This window comes from Coturnix japonica, chromosome 3 (genome assembly GCF_054131305.1).
Source record: "Coturnix japonica strain WE chromosome 3, WE-NBRP24, whole genome shotgun sequence".
Classification (NCBI taxonomy): domain Eukaryota; kingdom Metazoa; phylum Chordata; class Aves; order Galliformes; family Phasianidae; genus Coturnix; species Coturnix japonica.
The window spans coordinates 78261799-78279492 of record NC_140665.1 but is presented as its reverse complement, the minus strand read 5'-3'; the positions used below and the strand labels follow the sequence as shown (position 1 = coordinate 78279492).

Sequence of the window (17694 nt, the reverse complement as noted above, 5' to 3'; positions counted from 1 at the left end):
GCCTTTAATTAAGCCATGGTGATTCTCTGTAGCATCCCAAGATGTGGATGTCTAAAGGAGAAGCTAAGTAACCGCCAAAAGAGTAGGCAGCAATAAGTATGGATGCCATTAGAGTTGGAAAATAAATGTAGCATCAAAATCAAGTGCTGTTGAAAAAGATCTCCCAGAGTATTCATTGTGTGTCTACTCAATGAAAATATTATACATGTCTATACTTCTGCAATTCCAGAGCATGGGAGTGAATGGAGTTAAATCCAACTAGTGACTGGTCATGAGTGTTGTTTCCCAGGGGTTGGTGCTGGGGCCCGTCCTCTTCAGTATCTTTATTGATGATCTGGATGAGGGCATTGAGCGCACCCTCAGTAAGTTGCAGATGGCACCGAGTTGGCTGGAAGCATCAATCTATCTGGAGATAGCGAGGCCCTACAGAGGGAAATGGACAGGCTGGAGAGCTTGGCTGAAGCCAACGGGATGAGGTTCAACAAGACCAAATGGTGGGTCCTGCACTTTGGTCTCAACAACCTCAGGCAGCACTACAGGCTTGGGGTGGAGTGGCTGGATGACTATAGAGGAAGTGGATCTGGGAGTACTGATTGATGCTCAGCTCGGTTGTTCAGTCTGGAGAAGAGGAGGCTCAGGGGAGACCTTATTGCCCTTTATAACTACCTGAAGGGAGGTTGTAGTGAGCTGGGGGTTGGCCTCTTCTCTTGTGTAAATGGTGATAGGACCAGAGGGAATGACTTCAAGCTGCGGCAGGGGAGATTTAGGCTGGGTGTTAGGAAATACTACTTCTCTGGAGGAGTGGTCGGGCAGTGCAATGGGCTGCCCAGGGAGGTGGTGGAGTCACCAACCCTGGAGGTGTTCAAGGAACATTTGGACCCTGTGTTGAGGGACATGGCTTAGTGAGAACTACTTGTGACAGGTGGATGGTTGGACTGGATGATCTTTTAGGTCTTTTACAGCCTTGGTGATTCTGTGCACTTATACAGAACTACAGTTAGGTTTTGTGCCAACTTCAACTCCTGAAATGAGATATGAGCACCTGAAAAAGAATAGAGGAAGGATGAGCACATTCAGAATGCCAACTGCACAGTAGTACTGGGAAAAGCCAGCTGCTGCAGTGTCTCGTTGAATGTGGGTCCCTGCATCTTTTTTCTGTAGTGTTTGCCCAGCAATCAGAGCACTGAATATCAGTGTTTTACTAACTAAAAAGCCTAACCAGTTAGGTTAATGAACTGCAGATATTCAGACATAAGCGCTGGTAATAGTGCATTAGCATTCGTATCCTGCTTTCAGTATTTCAAGAGTAGACCTTTAAAAGTGATAAGCAGTTGGTTGTGTGTATGTGCATTTATTACAAGTCTGTAATTGATACTGCTTTAAAGTAAAATACTAATTTAATTTTGTCAGTATGCATTGGAGATGCAGCGTAATAAAGACAATGAATAGCATATCTAGTACCTGAACTTAAAACCTATCAAATGAGTATGGAGTAGACCTCTTGATTTAGATCATTTCCCTGTATATTGTGTGCGTTTAAATTGGCCACTCGAGGGCACCTTTGTATTTGGTTCAGCTCCTGACTTCCTGAATATATTGACCTGGTTTCATAATGCACTCATTTTTAATCTCTTGAATCTTTTGAATAATAGCACTGTAAATTTCATATTTAATGGAAGCTTTATGCAGGTTTCTAAAGCTTCAGCTTGAACTCTTTAATAAAAGGCTAGGTAGCAAAATGCATTATATCAAGAGCAAGGTTTTGAAAAACTAAAAATTAATGAAAATTTCTAATACATTGACCGTAACATCCATTAGTATTTGCGTGATCTACCTGGAAGGACATTGTGGTGAGGTGGGAGTCTGCTGCTTCTTCTAGTTAACTAGCAATGGGACATAAGGGAATGGCCTCAAGTTGTGCCATGGAGGTTCAGGTTGGATATTAGGAAAAGCTTGTTTTCCAAAAGAGTGGTTGGGCACTGTAACAGTCTGAAGTCTCCACCACCAGAGAAGTGGTGGAGTCTTTTTTTCCTGGAGGTGCTCAAAAAATGTGTGAACTTGATACTTAGGGCTATGGTTTAGTGTGCACTGCTAGTGATAGGTAGACTGTTGGACTAGATAATCTCAGAAGGCTTTTCCAACCTTGGTGATTCTGTGATTGTTGCCTTCTATCAAATATGTTAATAAAAAACTAACTACAGTAAAATCATTTGTTTTTGTGTATGTTCTCTGATAGCTTCATTTAGTATTTCTTTTAACCTTACTTTTCTCTGAAATAGTATCTTGTGAATAGAATGCATCAGGCAAATAATGCATGTCTTGGTGCTCCTACATTCACTAGTAAAATAGTGTGTATCTGGATAGCATCACTGCAGAGAGCTGACATGGTTTAGTGGGAAAATACTGGTGGTGGATGGATGGTTGGATTAGATGATCTTGGAGATCTTTCCCTACCGTGGTCATTCTGTGATCTCCCAGTAAAGAGGCCAGAGAATTGGAAAAACATCACAAACTTGAAAAATCCATTCTTTTCTATTTTATGTACCAAGTCTTTTATAGATGATCTGTGAAAATGAAGTCTTATGTAATGTGTGTATCCTCTTGTTCTTCACTGAATATTAATACTTTTGAAGTCTGCATTGAGTTTCATTGGGCAAAATAGTCATTTTTGCTATATCAGCTTTCCTAAAACAAAGAATTGCTAAAATTAAATGACTGCAAGTTTTTTTGGTCTCAGACTTGATTGAAAATTTATAATCTTTACAGTATAAATACAGAGACTTAAAGAACTCTGTACTGCATTTCCTCTTTTAGCCTGCTCTGAATTCACTTCTCAATCAAAAGTCCCAACTATTCTTTGATTAAAAACTAAATGAAGTATTCAGATGATTGTTGTCTGTTCACAGTAGTACATATTTAATGCACACAAACACATCAGCTTTATTCTTAGCAGCATGTGCGGCTGGCTGTAGGGGTTGCCATTGGTTTTGTTGTGTGCTTTAAGGTGCCAGTAATTAGCTTTTGTTCACCGCACTTCAGAGCACTGTGCTAGCATATGTTGTCAGAGTATATCATGTTGTGCTTCTTGATTTGAATTCGGGAAAATGACTGGAAACCACTTGCTTTTTTTGGTATAGAAATCTAGATAGATTTGCACTTTTATACATGTAGTCACAAGTGGGAGAGGTTTGGGTCATTAGTCTTTAATAGCTTTGGTGACAGATCTCACTCCTGTCATCTACTTGTGCAAATGTCTTTTTTCTGTTAGATCTAAATTAAACGAATATAAAGGTACTTTCTACTTCTCCTGCTGTTCACTCTTCAGACTTCATAACTGGTGTCAGTACTAGTCTGTATTTTCAAATAATTTTCTTTTTGGAGTTTAAGGACTGGAAGATAGAAAAGTAGTAACAAAAGTGTTGCTTATGGGATAGTAGTTTTGCAAAGCAGGTTGTTTTTGCTGCTCAGAAGAGGGGATGCCTGTTTGTGGTCAGCAGTATTTTCAGATCCTTAAACTTGCTCTGAGGAATGGAGCTGATCTTCCTTCCTGATGCTTCTGATCAGTCTTAGAGAAACAAGTCAGTGTCAAGACAGGCTGATAAATACTGAATGGAAAACACGTGTATTGCTTTGAGAGAGGATTACATAGTGTTCCTTTTCAATGACCTCAGTCTACTTAAAAGGTTTTAAATTTATTGTTGAAAACCTTGGTTGACGATCCTGAGCAGTGATCAGCTATAAACACTTAAGGTGCATTTGTGGCTTTCAATTCATGAAAGGCAGGCTCCCAGTATGGAATGCAGTGTGTTTTGGGATTGGGTGTGTGTACTTGTCCCAAGTGGCTGGGTCTGGGAATTAGCTTCAACCTCGGTGCTACCACTGCTGCCTACCAAATGGTATTATTGCAGACATAGAAGTAGGTCACTGAGCATATGCTTTCTGAATTGCCATTTGTTAGTCAAATGAGATTCATTAGCTTGCCAACGAACTGGGACGGCTTTATGAGCTACCTTATCGTGGTTATAATTTTAAAAACAAAGATTAACCACTACTATAGGACAGCAACACACAGTTTGTCGGTAACTGTTCCTTATCAGTATTTTGTTTCTTCTGCCTGGTGTGACCTATAGGGGCTGGGGCTGTCTCAACAGTGGCATGATGATGATGGCATGGAGAAGCTATTAGTGCTAACTCTGAATGATCACTCTGTCTTTTAGCAGCTAAGTCATCAGGATAGTGTTGGAACTGCTTTAAGGATGATTTATGCTATTAAAGATCATTAGTGAGGTTTCTGCTATACATCATATCTGTAAAGTGTATTCCCCTTTGAAAAGAAGAACATGCCACAACCTTTCAGAGTAATAGTTGGGGGACAGCTGGATGGAAAATACAACCTGTGGTGTTTATTGAAATCTAAGAGCATCAAGTGACTTCAGTGATTTGCTAAAATATAGCATGTGGGTTAATTTGAATTAAGAATGAGCATTTTGGAAACTGAGAACCAAGTTCTGGGTGATCTGAAGTTTCCCTTTGTGCTTGAGGACCATATTAGAACCTGAAAAAATGCTGTATGTTATTCCAGTCAACATCCATAATCCCAAGGTAATTAAAAACACATAAACAAAACTGACATTGCAGTAGTATTACAGTTTTTAGTTGTGTCTGGTGCAGTTCTGGTATGTAGACCTGACACAAGGAAACACCTGAGTGTGGACAAGGGCCATAAGAGCTGGTACTACTGGGACTTCACTCTAGCTAGTTTGCTGTGCTTCTTCATAAGGCTTCTCTGCATCCCTGGCTAACTGGACTGCTTTGAGTTCAGGAGCTACCTTGCTTAGTACCAGCTGGGAGCCGAATGCTGGGCAGCTGTCCCTGAGACACATCCCCAGTGGCAAGTAATAATCCAGCTTTCTCTGGTAGCCTGATCAACTCCACAATGGACTGTATCAGTCGGTCTTTAATCCTGTTTTATGCTTAGCTTTATCCAGCCACTCAATTTAACTTGATTGGATTTTTTTCCATTCAGATGTCCTTATCTGGTGCAGCAAAGAAGATAACAAATTTAACACGATGCAGTGATGATAAAACTGTTCAGCAGCTCAAACTCCTGCCATTACTTTCATTATATAAATGTTATCAGTTCTTTATATGTTGTAATGCCTCTTCTCTTAGAGATTATATTCAGTCATGCACCTTTTGTACTTCTGCTTAGTTGAATACTTACATATTTCAGACGTGTGTTAAAGTGCTGAAGTTTAGCCTGAAGTGAATGCAGTTCTGCTGTACATGTTCAAACACTATTTGTATTTTTCTCACCTTATACATCCTGTTCAGACTGCAACTGCTTTTCCCTGCCTATCTGCTTACAGCTTGTGTACTGCTTCTCTTTTGATTTGCGAAGCTACAGTAATTTCAGGCTTTTATACAGTTGCCATATCCCAGATTGGATACTCCCTCATAAATTAAGGATGATATGCAGATTGAGAAGGACTGCTATAGAAGCATGGAAATGTGATGCAAACATCTCTAGTGCTAATTTCATTCCAGCCCCCAGATGAAATTCTGCTTTTCTAGTTCTGTGTGGTGAGCAGCTGTTACCTGCTGATCACCTGCTAGAACTGTCAGACTTAAATTCTGTTACATCTGAAGAATACAAAAAAATGTTACAAGGGGAAAAATCCTACTTTATCCTTACAAGGCACACCTAAGATGTTCCACCATCACAGTTTCACTCATTTGAGTTTAATTCAGATTTTGATAAGAAGCATGTTATTAGAACTCATTGTTTAGTGTGTGTGTACATAATAGATATATCTGTATATGTACACAAATCACTCTGAAAGTAATGTCCGTAGAAATTACAACAAAGATATGAAGAGCACAGTAACAGTACTTGACAAAAAGAATTCTCAGTTACAGAATGTTGATTTTCAATATAGTCACCACATTATGTGTGTATTTTTGCCAGTGATGAACAAAAGCCCACGTGCAGCACTCAAAAATCTCCATGGCTGTCCAGAATATGGCTTGTCTTTCATATCCCTGTCAGTGTTGCTGAAATGCACCACGTATGGCCTCACTGTGCTCACATCCACTGTTTCGTCTCTATCAACATTCAGCAAGCATCAGTGAAAGTCAGTGGGTGCCACTTTCTGCACATGAAGAAATTCAGTGATGCACCTTTCCTTCATACACACTTCCATGTCAGGTGCCATGTTGTCAGACTGCCCCTCTGCTGTCATCTGTCACACAGCAGCAACATAGACTGGAAAAAAGGTGGGAAGGTTCAACCTCTACTGCCATACCACCAACATCCACCTCCAACATTGTGGGCCAACCTAATAAAATAGGCATTACTGTCAGAGCAGCCCTCCTGGTTCCCTGACATCTCTATTCATTTATAGTGTGGCGTAATCAGAATAAACAGGATCCCTGCAGCACCTGAGTGCTATGGCACAAGAAACAGCTTTCTTGCAGCTGTTCAATCTAGAACTCTTCGTATAACCTGAGGATTTAAATACAGCAAATTTAAAAATGAGTAATCTGTTCCATATTTCTGTGGGTTAACTCTATTTTAAAAACCAGGCTATGTGTAGTTACTGAGTTTGTGGAAAAAAGTATGTTATATATGCTTTATGAATATTCACCTGTCGTACTTGTAGGATTGGAAATCTGGGACGTGAGGTAGGCTTTTTCTGTAGCTATTTTTCTTTAACTACAGTAAAAACATGTCATCTGAATTGGCTATTTTGATCCAACATAATGACCTGCTCTGCAATAGCCTCCCTTACTTATAAGTTTTCATCGTAGATAGTAGAGATGATACAAGACAGTGTAGAAGTGTCAACTTTATAGCTCTGAGGATCTACTGCATGTTTGTTGAAAGTAATTCAGTTGTACTTTTGTAGAGAGAATAACAGAAAGATAATGTTTCCATCAAAGTGACTGACTATGCGTAAAGAAACAGGATAGACAGATGTATGGAAAAGCATCTAGAGAAATCCCATTTTCCTGAGCAAACCAGATCAGTTTCACATTTTGGATAATTCTGGAAGTGATAACAGCAGTGCGTTTTGGTCACAACAACCTCAGGCAACCCTGCAGGCTTGGAGAGGAGTGACTGGAAAGCTGCCTGATGGAAAGGGACCTTGGTGTGCTGATGGACAGCAGTGTGCCCAGGTGGCCAAGAAGACCAATGGCATCATGGCTTGTATCACAAATGATGTGGTGAGCTGGACTAGGGAAGTCATCCTGACCTGGTACTTGGTACTGGTGAGGCCTCGCCTTAAATACTGTGTTCAGTTTTGGGCACCTCAGTACAGAAAGGACACTGAGGTGCTGGAGCAGGTCCAGAGAAGGGCAACAAAAGAATATGCCCTATGAGGAGGGACTGAGGGAACTGAGGCTGTTTAGTCTGGGGAAAAGGAGGCTGAGGGGAGACCTTGTTGATCTCTTCCAATATCTGAAATGTGCTTACAGCAAGAGCGAGGCTGATCTCTTCTCACTGGTGACAGGTGACAGAATGAGGGGAAATGGCCTCAAGTTCCGCAAGGGGAGGTTTAGGTTGGAAATCAGGAAACACTTCTTTACAGAAAGGGTTGTTAAGCACTGGAATAGGCTGCCCAGGGAGGTCATTATCCCTGGATGTGCTTAAAAACCATTTGGATGTGGTGCTCAGGGACATGACTTAGCAGAGAGTTGTTAGTTTTGTTAGTATGGTTGGGTCATGGTTGGACTTGATGATCTTTATGGTCTTTTCCAACCTGAGTAATTCTACGGTTCTATGATTTTATGTACTTGTTCATAGAAGAGAAGCTTCACCTGACTAGAAGATCTGACTAGAAGTTCTGCCTCTTGGATGCTGCTTTATCTATATGCTTCATAAACTCTAAGCTCCTCACTCCTTTGGAATGATCTTAAAGGAGCAGCTAATTAGGACTTCAGTTAATGTATAACTGAGTTATTTTGCATTGTTTTTACTAAAAATACTGTTGCAGTGGAAAAGAACAAAGGCTATCTTTTCTCACCCTCCTATGAGGATAGTATGACTGTGTGCTTCAGGACATTAATATTTCAGTAGTCACACAGGGAAAAGGGAAAAACGAATGAAGCTGAATTGTCTTTCTTAGATCTGTGATATGAATTTGTCCAGGTTCATTTACTTGTATACTGTTCTAGAGAATTCTGTTGTAGGTCCCACGTTCTTGCTTGATGGAGTTCCTTTAGAATTCATGCAGATAAATGCAAATACTTTTGTCTTCTCCTTTTGCTTTTTCTGTGTTGGTTTTTTTTCCCCAGTACTCCAAAAATTACTCAGAACAAAAATTATACCTTAGCTGTCTCTGCCCCTCTCCACCATTTTCCCAACTTTCCTTGCTTATTTTCCTTCTCATTTCTTTCCTGTTTTGCACAGATATCCTCTTCTGATACTGCTCAACCTTTGGCATCCTCTCCTTCTCTCCAGGCTGCTGCTGAGAAGAGCAAAGCAGAGGTATATCTTTCTGGTGTAACTTTTTTGTTAATTATCTAATCTGCTGCTTTGCACAGATGTTTGTATTGCTATAGGGTAATTCCATAGAGTTGCTGGAGAATTAAAACTCTTAATAATCATTCAGGCATTCTCCCCCTCACTTCCCTGACTGGGTACAAAGGAACTTATGCGGTGGGACAAAACACGTGTGAGTGATGTGCTAACGTTTACATGTTGAAATGTTGGTTACCCTCTGGTTTAGTTGGTGTTCCAGAGCTGTGTGGAAACAATTCTTCATTCCAAATTAGTGGGCATGAGTGACTATGGCCTTTCTCTTCAGGCAGATTTTTTGACATCTTTTCTACATTACTTGTTTCAGAATCATCAGTATTATTCCACTTACTTCAGTCTCCTTGGAGATAAGTGTCACTAAATTAATTCTTGTGTTTCTTTTAACTCTTACTGTTACAATATCCTTTCTAGCCAAGGCATGTGTATGTGAACTAAAATTACATTTAATGTTTAGAAAGGCCTTTGAAAATTTTCGCAAACAAGAAGAGGATGAGGTATCATTTACATGAACTTTCAGTAGATGTTACAATGTGGAATAAGATTGGGATGCTTCAAAATGCAAATGTTCAGTATCAGGTTCTCCTGTATGAACACTTTAAGTGGAGATTGTATGCAGCCTGTGAAAAGTTATGATCTCAACATAGATCTTTTTTCTTCTAGATATAGAAAATGTGGCCAGATGTTATAGATTTTGTCCAACTATATTAAACATAAATTAAAATCTGAGTTAGCGTCATAGCCGAGACCGCAAGCCTTTGTGAATCTGATGTGCTTTTGTAGATGTAGCAGGAATCTCAGCAGCTGCTCTATAGTTAAACTCACAGTTTATTTCACAGTCCTCTCTTTTTGCATTCAAATTTTTAAGTTGTGCTGTCTAACTAGTATGCCATACTGTTGGAAACAATTCTGGGGAAAAATGAATGATAGTTGTTAGCAGTATAATTTCATGTGATGGTCTTGATAGCGCTTTTTGACTAATTCTGTAAGAAATGAAACACTTGAAGTTCTGGCATGAATACACCTTCTGAGAAGTGCTTTTATTTAGTCTGTATTCATTTTTATCTAAGGGAGCTGAAGCAGAAAGCTTGTATATTGAACTTGTGAAGTGTGAAGATGAAGGAGTTACAGGTTTTTAAGTCCGCATCAGAAAAGGAGTGAAAATAAAGTCTGTGGGAATTGAAAAAGATCCTTGTAGGATTTGTGAGGTGAAAAACACTGATGAGTGGTTTGTCTTCACATCTCCACTCCAGTTTTGGCTTTGTTCAGAGGCATTTCTTGTTTTCACTTTGTCACTTTTGTGTCATGTTTGCTGTATGAAACTTACTGTAAGCCCTCTTGAAGTCCAAAGAATTTAAATTTCCTGATTATTTTTCCCCCCTCTAGAAGTGAGGTTTCTCTAGCAAAATATATTTAACAATCATATATGTTAAAGTCAATCTGGAAATCGAGACATATTGAAGATAATATGCAAAAACCTCTAACTCTGTGTTCATTTGAACGTATTCTCGTGACTTAGTGTTGTATCTGAGAAGCAAGTGTACTGCAGTAACACTTAGAACAACCTTCTCCAGTAGGAGGGAAGACAAATAGTTGTGTAAGTCCTAGAAGAATATCTGTAGGAGAAGAAATCAAGTGTACTTAAATTATTCAACTTGAGAAAGTAGGGAGGGAGGAAAGGGATAAACAACTTCTGGAAAAAGTGTTCTCCAGCAGTGTAAGTGTGCACAATATATGATTACATTCAAAACATGCGAGGAGTGTTTAGAATTCAAGTTGATACTAGAATTGGTGATACGATAATGAAAGAGGGGCTAAGCTTCATTTGAAAAGCATGGCTGTGCATTTGCAATCTTAGTTCAGTAAGAGTGGAATGGCTTCCTTCCATTGAGGAGAGTATCATCAATGGCTGCAACTTGGTGCTGTTTGTCTTGGTGCTGCAGTTGCTGTGAGGCCTCAGTTGATTTTACCTTGTGCGAGAACTCGCACAGATTCTCTTCTTCCCTCTTTTAACATCCCACAGCTTTGTTGTAACTGCTTGGTAGTGGAAGCTGAGTGGCAGACAGTGGCTCCTGTTCTGATGCCTGAAAAGACCCCATCTTACGTATGCTATGAGCAGGAGCCTTGAGGAGTGTTTTTCAGTCATATTAGACCCATGTAGTTTTGATTAATAAATGGGGGACAACTTCTGTAGTGTGGCTATAATTCTTTCAAAGGAAAGGGATCTCTTCTTTCCTTTCTGGGTCAACCTATGGTCATGTGACTCAGGAAGTCTTTCATATGACCAAAGTCAATGTTCTATATGCGAGAGTGCTGTGTTTCTAACACTACTCAGTCAGCCTTTAAAACTGGTAACTCTCTGCAGAACGTGAAAGTTACGTACATATTAACTTACAGTTCTTTGGTCAGGTTGGAAACTGTATTAGTGACAGAGGTTATCAGACAGTGGTTTACTCTCCACTCCTTCCATGGCAGATACCACAAATCCCCTTTCCTTCTAACCCATCACCACTTGATCCGCTGTTCACCCTTTGCCACAGTACTTAAATGACAGAACTGCAAAGCTGAAGGTTTCAGAGCTTCCCTCTGTAACTCATCTTAATGATGCCACGTGTTTCTGAATCCAGCAGAACCTAAACTATGCTAGTTTTTGGAAGCTTAGTAGTTGTTATCCTTTCTTCCATTAAATTGTCTGACTGATCCTCAATTCATGTCAACTCCCAACAACTGAATGTCCTGCAGCAAGGAATTCTACAGCTTAGTTAAGGCATATGTAGAAAATAGTCTGCTTTTGTTTTGAATCTTATTCTGTGCTGCCTTTGATAGCCACTTACTATTGTACTGGAAGACAAGAAGTGATTCCTGACACAGAAATTCAAGACGGTTTCTGTTTGACTTGGAAAGCAATGGATGATGCAGGGAAAACAATTCTTTTGTGGTAATCTTTGATACTAGTCAAAGATGACACACCTTTTTCTTTCTGTACTTTGTGGGATTTCACTGTTGTTAGGGAGATACTAGTGATTATTAAGAGAGAGTGTCAAAAACAGAGTTCCCATGGGTCGTGAGAAGACTTTAGAAGGTGGTGCAGAGCAGCTAGATCATATGATATGGAAGTAATAAACTTCAGTAAGCTATTTTTGTGAGTATGTGGCCTCATCTCAACTGTATTCTGTATCCAGTTGTAGGTACTTTTTCTCTCCAGGTCTTTTCTTAGGAAAAAAGCAACACTGGTATGTTTTTCTTTCTGCTTGTAAGCAGAAATGCAGTTGAGAAGACAAAATAGTATTTTCTTCAATTTTCAAAATAAAATGTTATCTTTTTCATAGCACTATTTGAGCAAAACATCACTTCTGCAAGCAGTGCATGTAGGAGCATTAGCGCATAGGCTCTGAATTAAAAGGAACTAGCTGGAGATTTTTCTTCTGTGTGACTGGACATTCACTATGTTTGCAAATGCATTGTTACTGAGTATTAGCTAATGCTCTTTTTTGTTGTGGTTTTTTTTTCCCCTCAGAAGGAAAAAGAAAAAAAGAAAGAAGAGAAAAAGAGGGAGAGAGAAGCAGAAAAAACATCAAAACAAACAGCAGCTGAAAAGGTAAGAATATCTTCTGTTTCAGTTACTTAAAAATGTAGTGTTGGTTGTGTTCAAGAATTTAAAAAAATGAGATTCGTAGCTGTGGGGAGAATTAAACACACACACACGATCCCGATAATCCACACAAATGTCTTACTTATATGGGAATAAGAGCACACATAAGGAGTTTGAAGATCAGTGAATTTGGATTTCTTAATATTTAATCTCAGATGATGAAGGTTTTTAAGAGGTACCATTACCATTCTTACATAAAAAGTTTTCAGCTTTATTGAGCACCATATGATCATTTAGTGATATCTTTCTTAAATGAATCCATGTTAAAAAATAAGTGTTTAATCTATAGAATTGAATTAATAGCTCCTATCTGGATAACTTGAGAATATTCAACTAGAATGTGTCACAAAATGTGACAGGCAGTCCAGCTTAAGCTGCTTCGTTTAGCAGTTATATTAAAACATAACAAGCAGCTTAACAACGTAGGGACATTTAAAATTTCATGTATACTGATCTACATTGCTTGTAGAGTTAATATTAAAGAGAAGTGAAATGGATAATTTAAGTTTTAAATACAGTAGTTTGTACTGAGACAGATGTCCTCTCACCAATTATATGACTCCAATTATGTTCTTGTATCCAAGTATGTTCTTATATGTGCATCATAGTCCACAAAACACGTTGGTGTCTCCATCTGTCATTTAATTCCTCAGTAGTGTTCTGTTACAATTATGAAAAATATTGAATATTCATGGCTTATGATTGCAGATGTATTTCTAGTTAAGTTTTCAAATTTCACTTTTCTTTGTTTTGCATAATAAAAAGATACAAAAATATACGTATGTGTGGATGGGGAAAAAATAACCCTCCCCAATACAAGGGTTTTTTGTTTGTTTTTGGGTTTTTGGTGTTTTTTTTTTTTTCGTGTTGAATTGGAAAGCAGTTTTAGAATTACAAAGCCAACATATTGTGATGATAATTTGGATTGCTTCAGTGACCCACTGAAAAAAGGATATCCTTATACATATGGCAGGAGGTCAAAGCATGTTTGTTAGTGGTAAGATAAATATTAATGTTCTTGATTGTTGAAGCTTTGCAAGGTCACAATTCTTTTACATCCAGCCAAATTAAGTGTCGTGATCAAAACAGTATAATATAGTCATATAGGCTAAACATGTTGCTGTAGTTTGTAAAGCCCAGAAGTTGAGTGTTGGCTGGGAGGAGGAAGGAGTTTTTATTGCAAGGGTGCCTTGTCCCATGGCTAAGACAACTTCACTGAGTGAGTAGAAAGGACCGCAGTGTGCCTTTACAGCTGAGGAGCTACCCTAACGCTTGATAAAACCCATCTGAAATGCCTCTGATTAGACTTGAAATGTAATGCTAGTTAAATGATTGAGCAAGAAGGTGTTTTCATTTTACATGCTTGCAGTGCAAAATGTGTAATTCCGTAAGGATAACGTGTGTTTAGTAAAGTGCATTATTCCAACAGTGTGTGAATGTGTCAGGTGGTTATCGTTTAAGTCTATGTTGGCTAGCATGCTTTTATAAGTGAAAGCGACAGAAATGTCTATTTTAATGGATTAAATGCTGGTGGGCTTTTTAGTAAGAATCATCATGTCCTTGAGGCAGTTTCCATGGGAATCAGTTTTCAGGAAAGTTCTTGTTGGAGACAGCAATTTCAGATGCAGAACAGCATTTCCACAAGGTCCAAGCAAAATCTGCTGCAGAACAGTGAGAAGAAACTTGCAGGTTTTCAGGGTTGTTCCACTTTCTGTGATTACAATTACAAATTACTGGGCAATTTGTATTGTAACAAGGTCAGCTACAGATTGACGGTCAGCTACAGTGATAATGTTTTATTGAGAGTAGCCAACAGTGTGATGTTCCACATCAGATCCTGCAGTATTCTGTAATATTAAAATAGTGATGTTGCTAAGCTACTGGAAGTTGTAATGTATGTTTGTTTTCCTATTTGATACCTCATGGAATCTTATGGAATAACACTGAAACTTCACTGTTGTAGTGAATTGTAGCTTCTGGTTCTTTGTAAAGCATGTTCAAGCGGTCTATTATGTTTTTCATGTTGGTAATGGGCTGACAATAGTCAGATAAGACAGAGAGTTAGCTTTCCTACCATGTAAGCACTAATTTGATCCTGGAGTACTGTGCAGTAGTTAATATGGATCTCAGCTGATAAACCTGTTCCTACGTATGTACAGCAAATTTCTTGTAACCTTTAGATAATGACATTTGTATTGAAGATTCCATTGATTCACTAGTAGTTTGTACCATTACAAGATGACATGTAAGAGTTGCCCTAATATAACCAACTACCTGTACACACTATGGAGCATTCAGTGTCAATGTGCTTCAATTTTTCCAGGAAAACAGTATAATAATTGGCATACTAGATGCTCAGCGAGCACGTAATTATATTGTAGCATATCATGTCAGAAAACCAGAATTTTACCTTATGTTTTAGACTTTCTACTGTGGGCTGAATATTTATAATAGGGCTGGTACAGTAATCTGTCAGGATTCAGAGTCACACTGTAAACTATAGCAAATTAGCCTGCAAAATTTATTTCCTTGGATATCAGAACTACAGATTGTGGGGGTTTATTGACAATTTAAGGTCATCTGCACAAAGGCTGGAAAAACTGAATGCCTTGAGAAACTCTTAATTGAACAGTTAAAATAGAATTCCCTTCAGGAAGTTGAAAGATGAAATGTGGGTGAATGTGAATCTGTTTACACTTCAAGCATTTTTTACTTGAAGATGACACCTTCCAAGAACAAATTATCTTAATTTTCAATTACATATCTTCATGTTTTAAGCTAGTAATTAAGAGCTAGAGCCTCTAAAGCACAGAAGACTCATGTAGTATAAATAAGAAATTACAAGTGACTTGAAGTTCTCATAAGCTTGTAACTATTGACAATTCATATTAGTAGTCTGAGAAGATGGGTGCCACTTTTCCAACACACTCATTTCATACATTCAGATCCCGATTTTAGATAAATGTTAAAGGGAAGTAATCATTCTGTATAAGGATGGGCAAGGAACTGGAGCATGAGGAATATAGCTCTTGAACTAACATTTGTAAGGAATGGGGAAATAAAATCTCCCATTTTGTGTGAAATATACAAATTCTCTTGAAGAATGCAATAATTAACTGCCTAGTAAGAGTAAAGAGACCTGAGCTACTAAAGGAATTCTCTTCAGGAATTTGACAGCTTTTTCTGGGAGCAGTTGGCATAGTGAGGTCTGGATTCTGCAGATATTCTTGCATCCTCTTTTTCTTTCCTTCACTGTCTTCTTGATCCTGCTCAGAATAAGTAAGACAACACTATAAGGATAAAAGTGTAGTTACATGCTGCATTACTCTCAGTCTGCCACCTCCTATCTATTTCCTTGATGATTGCATGTGAAAGTTTTTAAATTTTTGGCAAGAAAAAATGGATAAAATTTCAACAACCATCTTTTAAAATTCATCACCCTGCCCACCCTTTCATCAGCCGCTGAGTAGTTTTTCTTTCTTATTAGTCCTTTGCATAGTTGAGGCTGGTGAACTTGCTCGAATCAGACATTTTTTTTTTCTGTGTTTTTCTTTTCTGCTGAGGCTGATTGAACTGGATCTTCATTCAAGGGCAAAGTGAAACACTGAACTCCTATTTATTTCTAGTATTTCTACTGAGAAAGACCTCTTACTCCTCAGGAAATTGAATGTGCTCAATTTACAGTCATTTGGCAACTTTCAAAAGAACGTGTAGCCTACATATTCCACTAGTGCGTAAAGGAGCTAGCAAAGCCTTACAGTAGTCTCTGGAATTCAGACTTAAACTGTTCATTCCTTTTGTGTAGTGTCTGCTCTTTGCACAAAGGAGCGCTTCAGGTAAATCACAGTGCAGCGTGCACCCCGTCAGTCTGCTACTAGTTTTCCACCAAAGGAAAGGATAAGATGCAATCTGATCATTAAAGCTGTGCCGTATGTCTTAGTTTCATCTGGGATGGAATTATTTTCTTCAGTGTGTCTGGTATGATGCTGTATTTTGGTTCTAGGGGAAAAGCAACTTTGATAGTACACCAGTGTTTACAGTTGCCTGCTAAGCACTGTTGTATAGAGCTAAGACCATTCTCAGTGAAGGTCCCAAGGAGCTGGGAGGAAGTCAGCCACCCACATTCTGTTTCAAGTGTCCAAAGGGGTATTCCATACCATATGGTATATGAAGGCAATTTTGAACAGGGTGGGAGTGAATCTTGCTGTCCTCCACAGCTGACAGGGTTTGCTAGATGTCAGTTGAGAGGTGAGCAATTGTTTCTGCATTGCTTGCTGAAGTAGGGTGGAGAAAAATCATGTGCCTAAAGTGTTCAGATGTGGCAGCATTCAACTTTATATATAGCTTTAGTTGTTAAATATAGGAAATCTGATGTGCTAGCAATCTAGAATTAAGCCAGAAGTGATTTAGGAAACCATCCTCAGTAAACTTGGCATGTATTTTTGATTATAAGATTCAGATAAGTCCTGGGCACTTAATTCTTTGGAAGTGTTTTCATTCAGGACTGTATGGCTTTTTATGGCATTTGCCTTGGGGACTTTGCATCAGTTGAAGACTTTCGTGGTTCATTCTGATAGTTTCACTGTAAAATATTGCAAACTGAAGGTTGTAATTACCATAAAACTACATCTCCTTTTTCTTCTTTTAAATGGGCCCTGCCAAGACAGATTATATTGTATTTGGATGGTAAAGTTAAATGGTCGGGATGTAAAGAGCAAGCTGTTTTTGTCTTCACAAACCATTTGTGCTTTTGCAAACTAATTTTGACATTCAAAGTTAAGATTTTTTCTCCTGAACATATCAGGATGATGAATGTTTTTAAGGGAGTGCAGCAGTTAACTTGATTAACTGAAGTACTCTTTGACACTGTAAGTTGAATTTGTTTTATTATATTGCATCTTGAATTTGAAACTGGCTCTTGTTTATGTATAAAGTTGATTTAAGTGACAGGAATGGGTCAGTTAGAGGTTATCTTCCAGTGGCAGTATATCAAAGGCTGCTTTTCTTCCTCAAACTGTGGACTAAATTGCCAGCTTAAACTCAGTGATAACAGTGATGTGCTGACTCTGTCCAGTTGTTACCAACCTGCACCAGATGGCCAGTGTTATGGAGGTACTGACATAAATTTATTTGCCCTTTTAGAAAGTACAAGCAAACCCCTCAAGTAGAAGTGGGAACATTATGTTAGTAGCTTTTCCCTCTCCTGTAGACAAAATAGCATCATTTACCAAAGATGAAGAAATTGCTGTGGTTTCTTTGTGTTGTCCCCTCTGCCCCTAAAGAGAAGTAAACTCCCACAAAAATCAACCTGTCTGGGTAAGTGAGGCAAAACCAACATTAGTCTCTATTGGTTGGAAGAATGAAAAGTAGCTAAAATGTTGGTGTATACTTAAGCACTGGTTTGGAAACGGTTTACTTAGGTGTTTACTTTTAAACTGTAAGTCAACTCAGCAAATACAGACCTGAATTACAATTTCAACTTTTAGAATATCTGTAATGTAAT

At 38.6% G+C, this 17694-nt stretch overlaps 1 protein-coding gene across 4 annotated transcripts in view; it reads left to right on the top strand.

The window, feature by feature from the left end:
• The window catches only part of SMAP1 (small ArfGAP 1), an 84981-nt gene that overhangs the window by 35811 nt on the left and 31476 nt on the right, over positions 1-17694 (top strand). For 2 of the 4 annotated variants that reach the window (XM_032443264.2, XM_085541977.1), the window contains exons 5-6: positions 8414-8491; positions 12057-12137. In XM_032443264.2, the coding sequence (XP_032299155.2) occupies positions 8414-8491; positions 12057-12137 (159 nt within the window). The remainder of the gene's footprint in view (positions 1-8413; positions 8492-12056; positions 12138-17694) is intronic. The other 2 variants (XM_015859089.3, XM_085541978.1) reach the window with 1 other exon arrangement.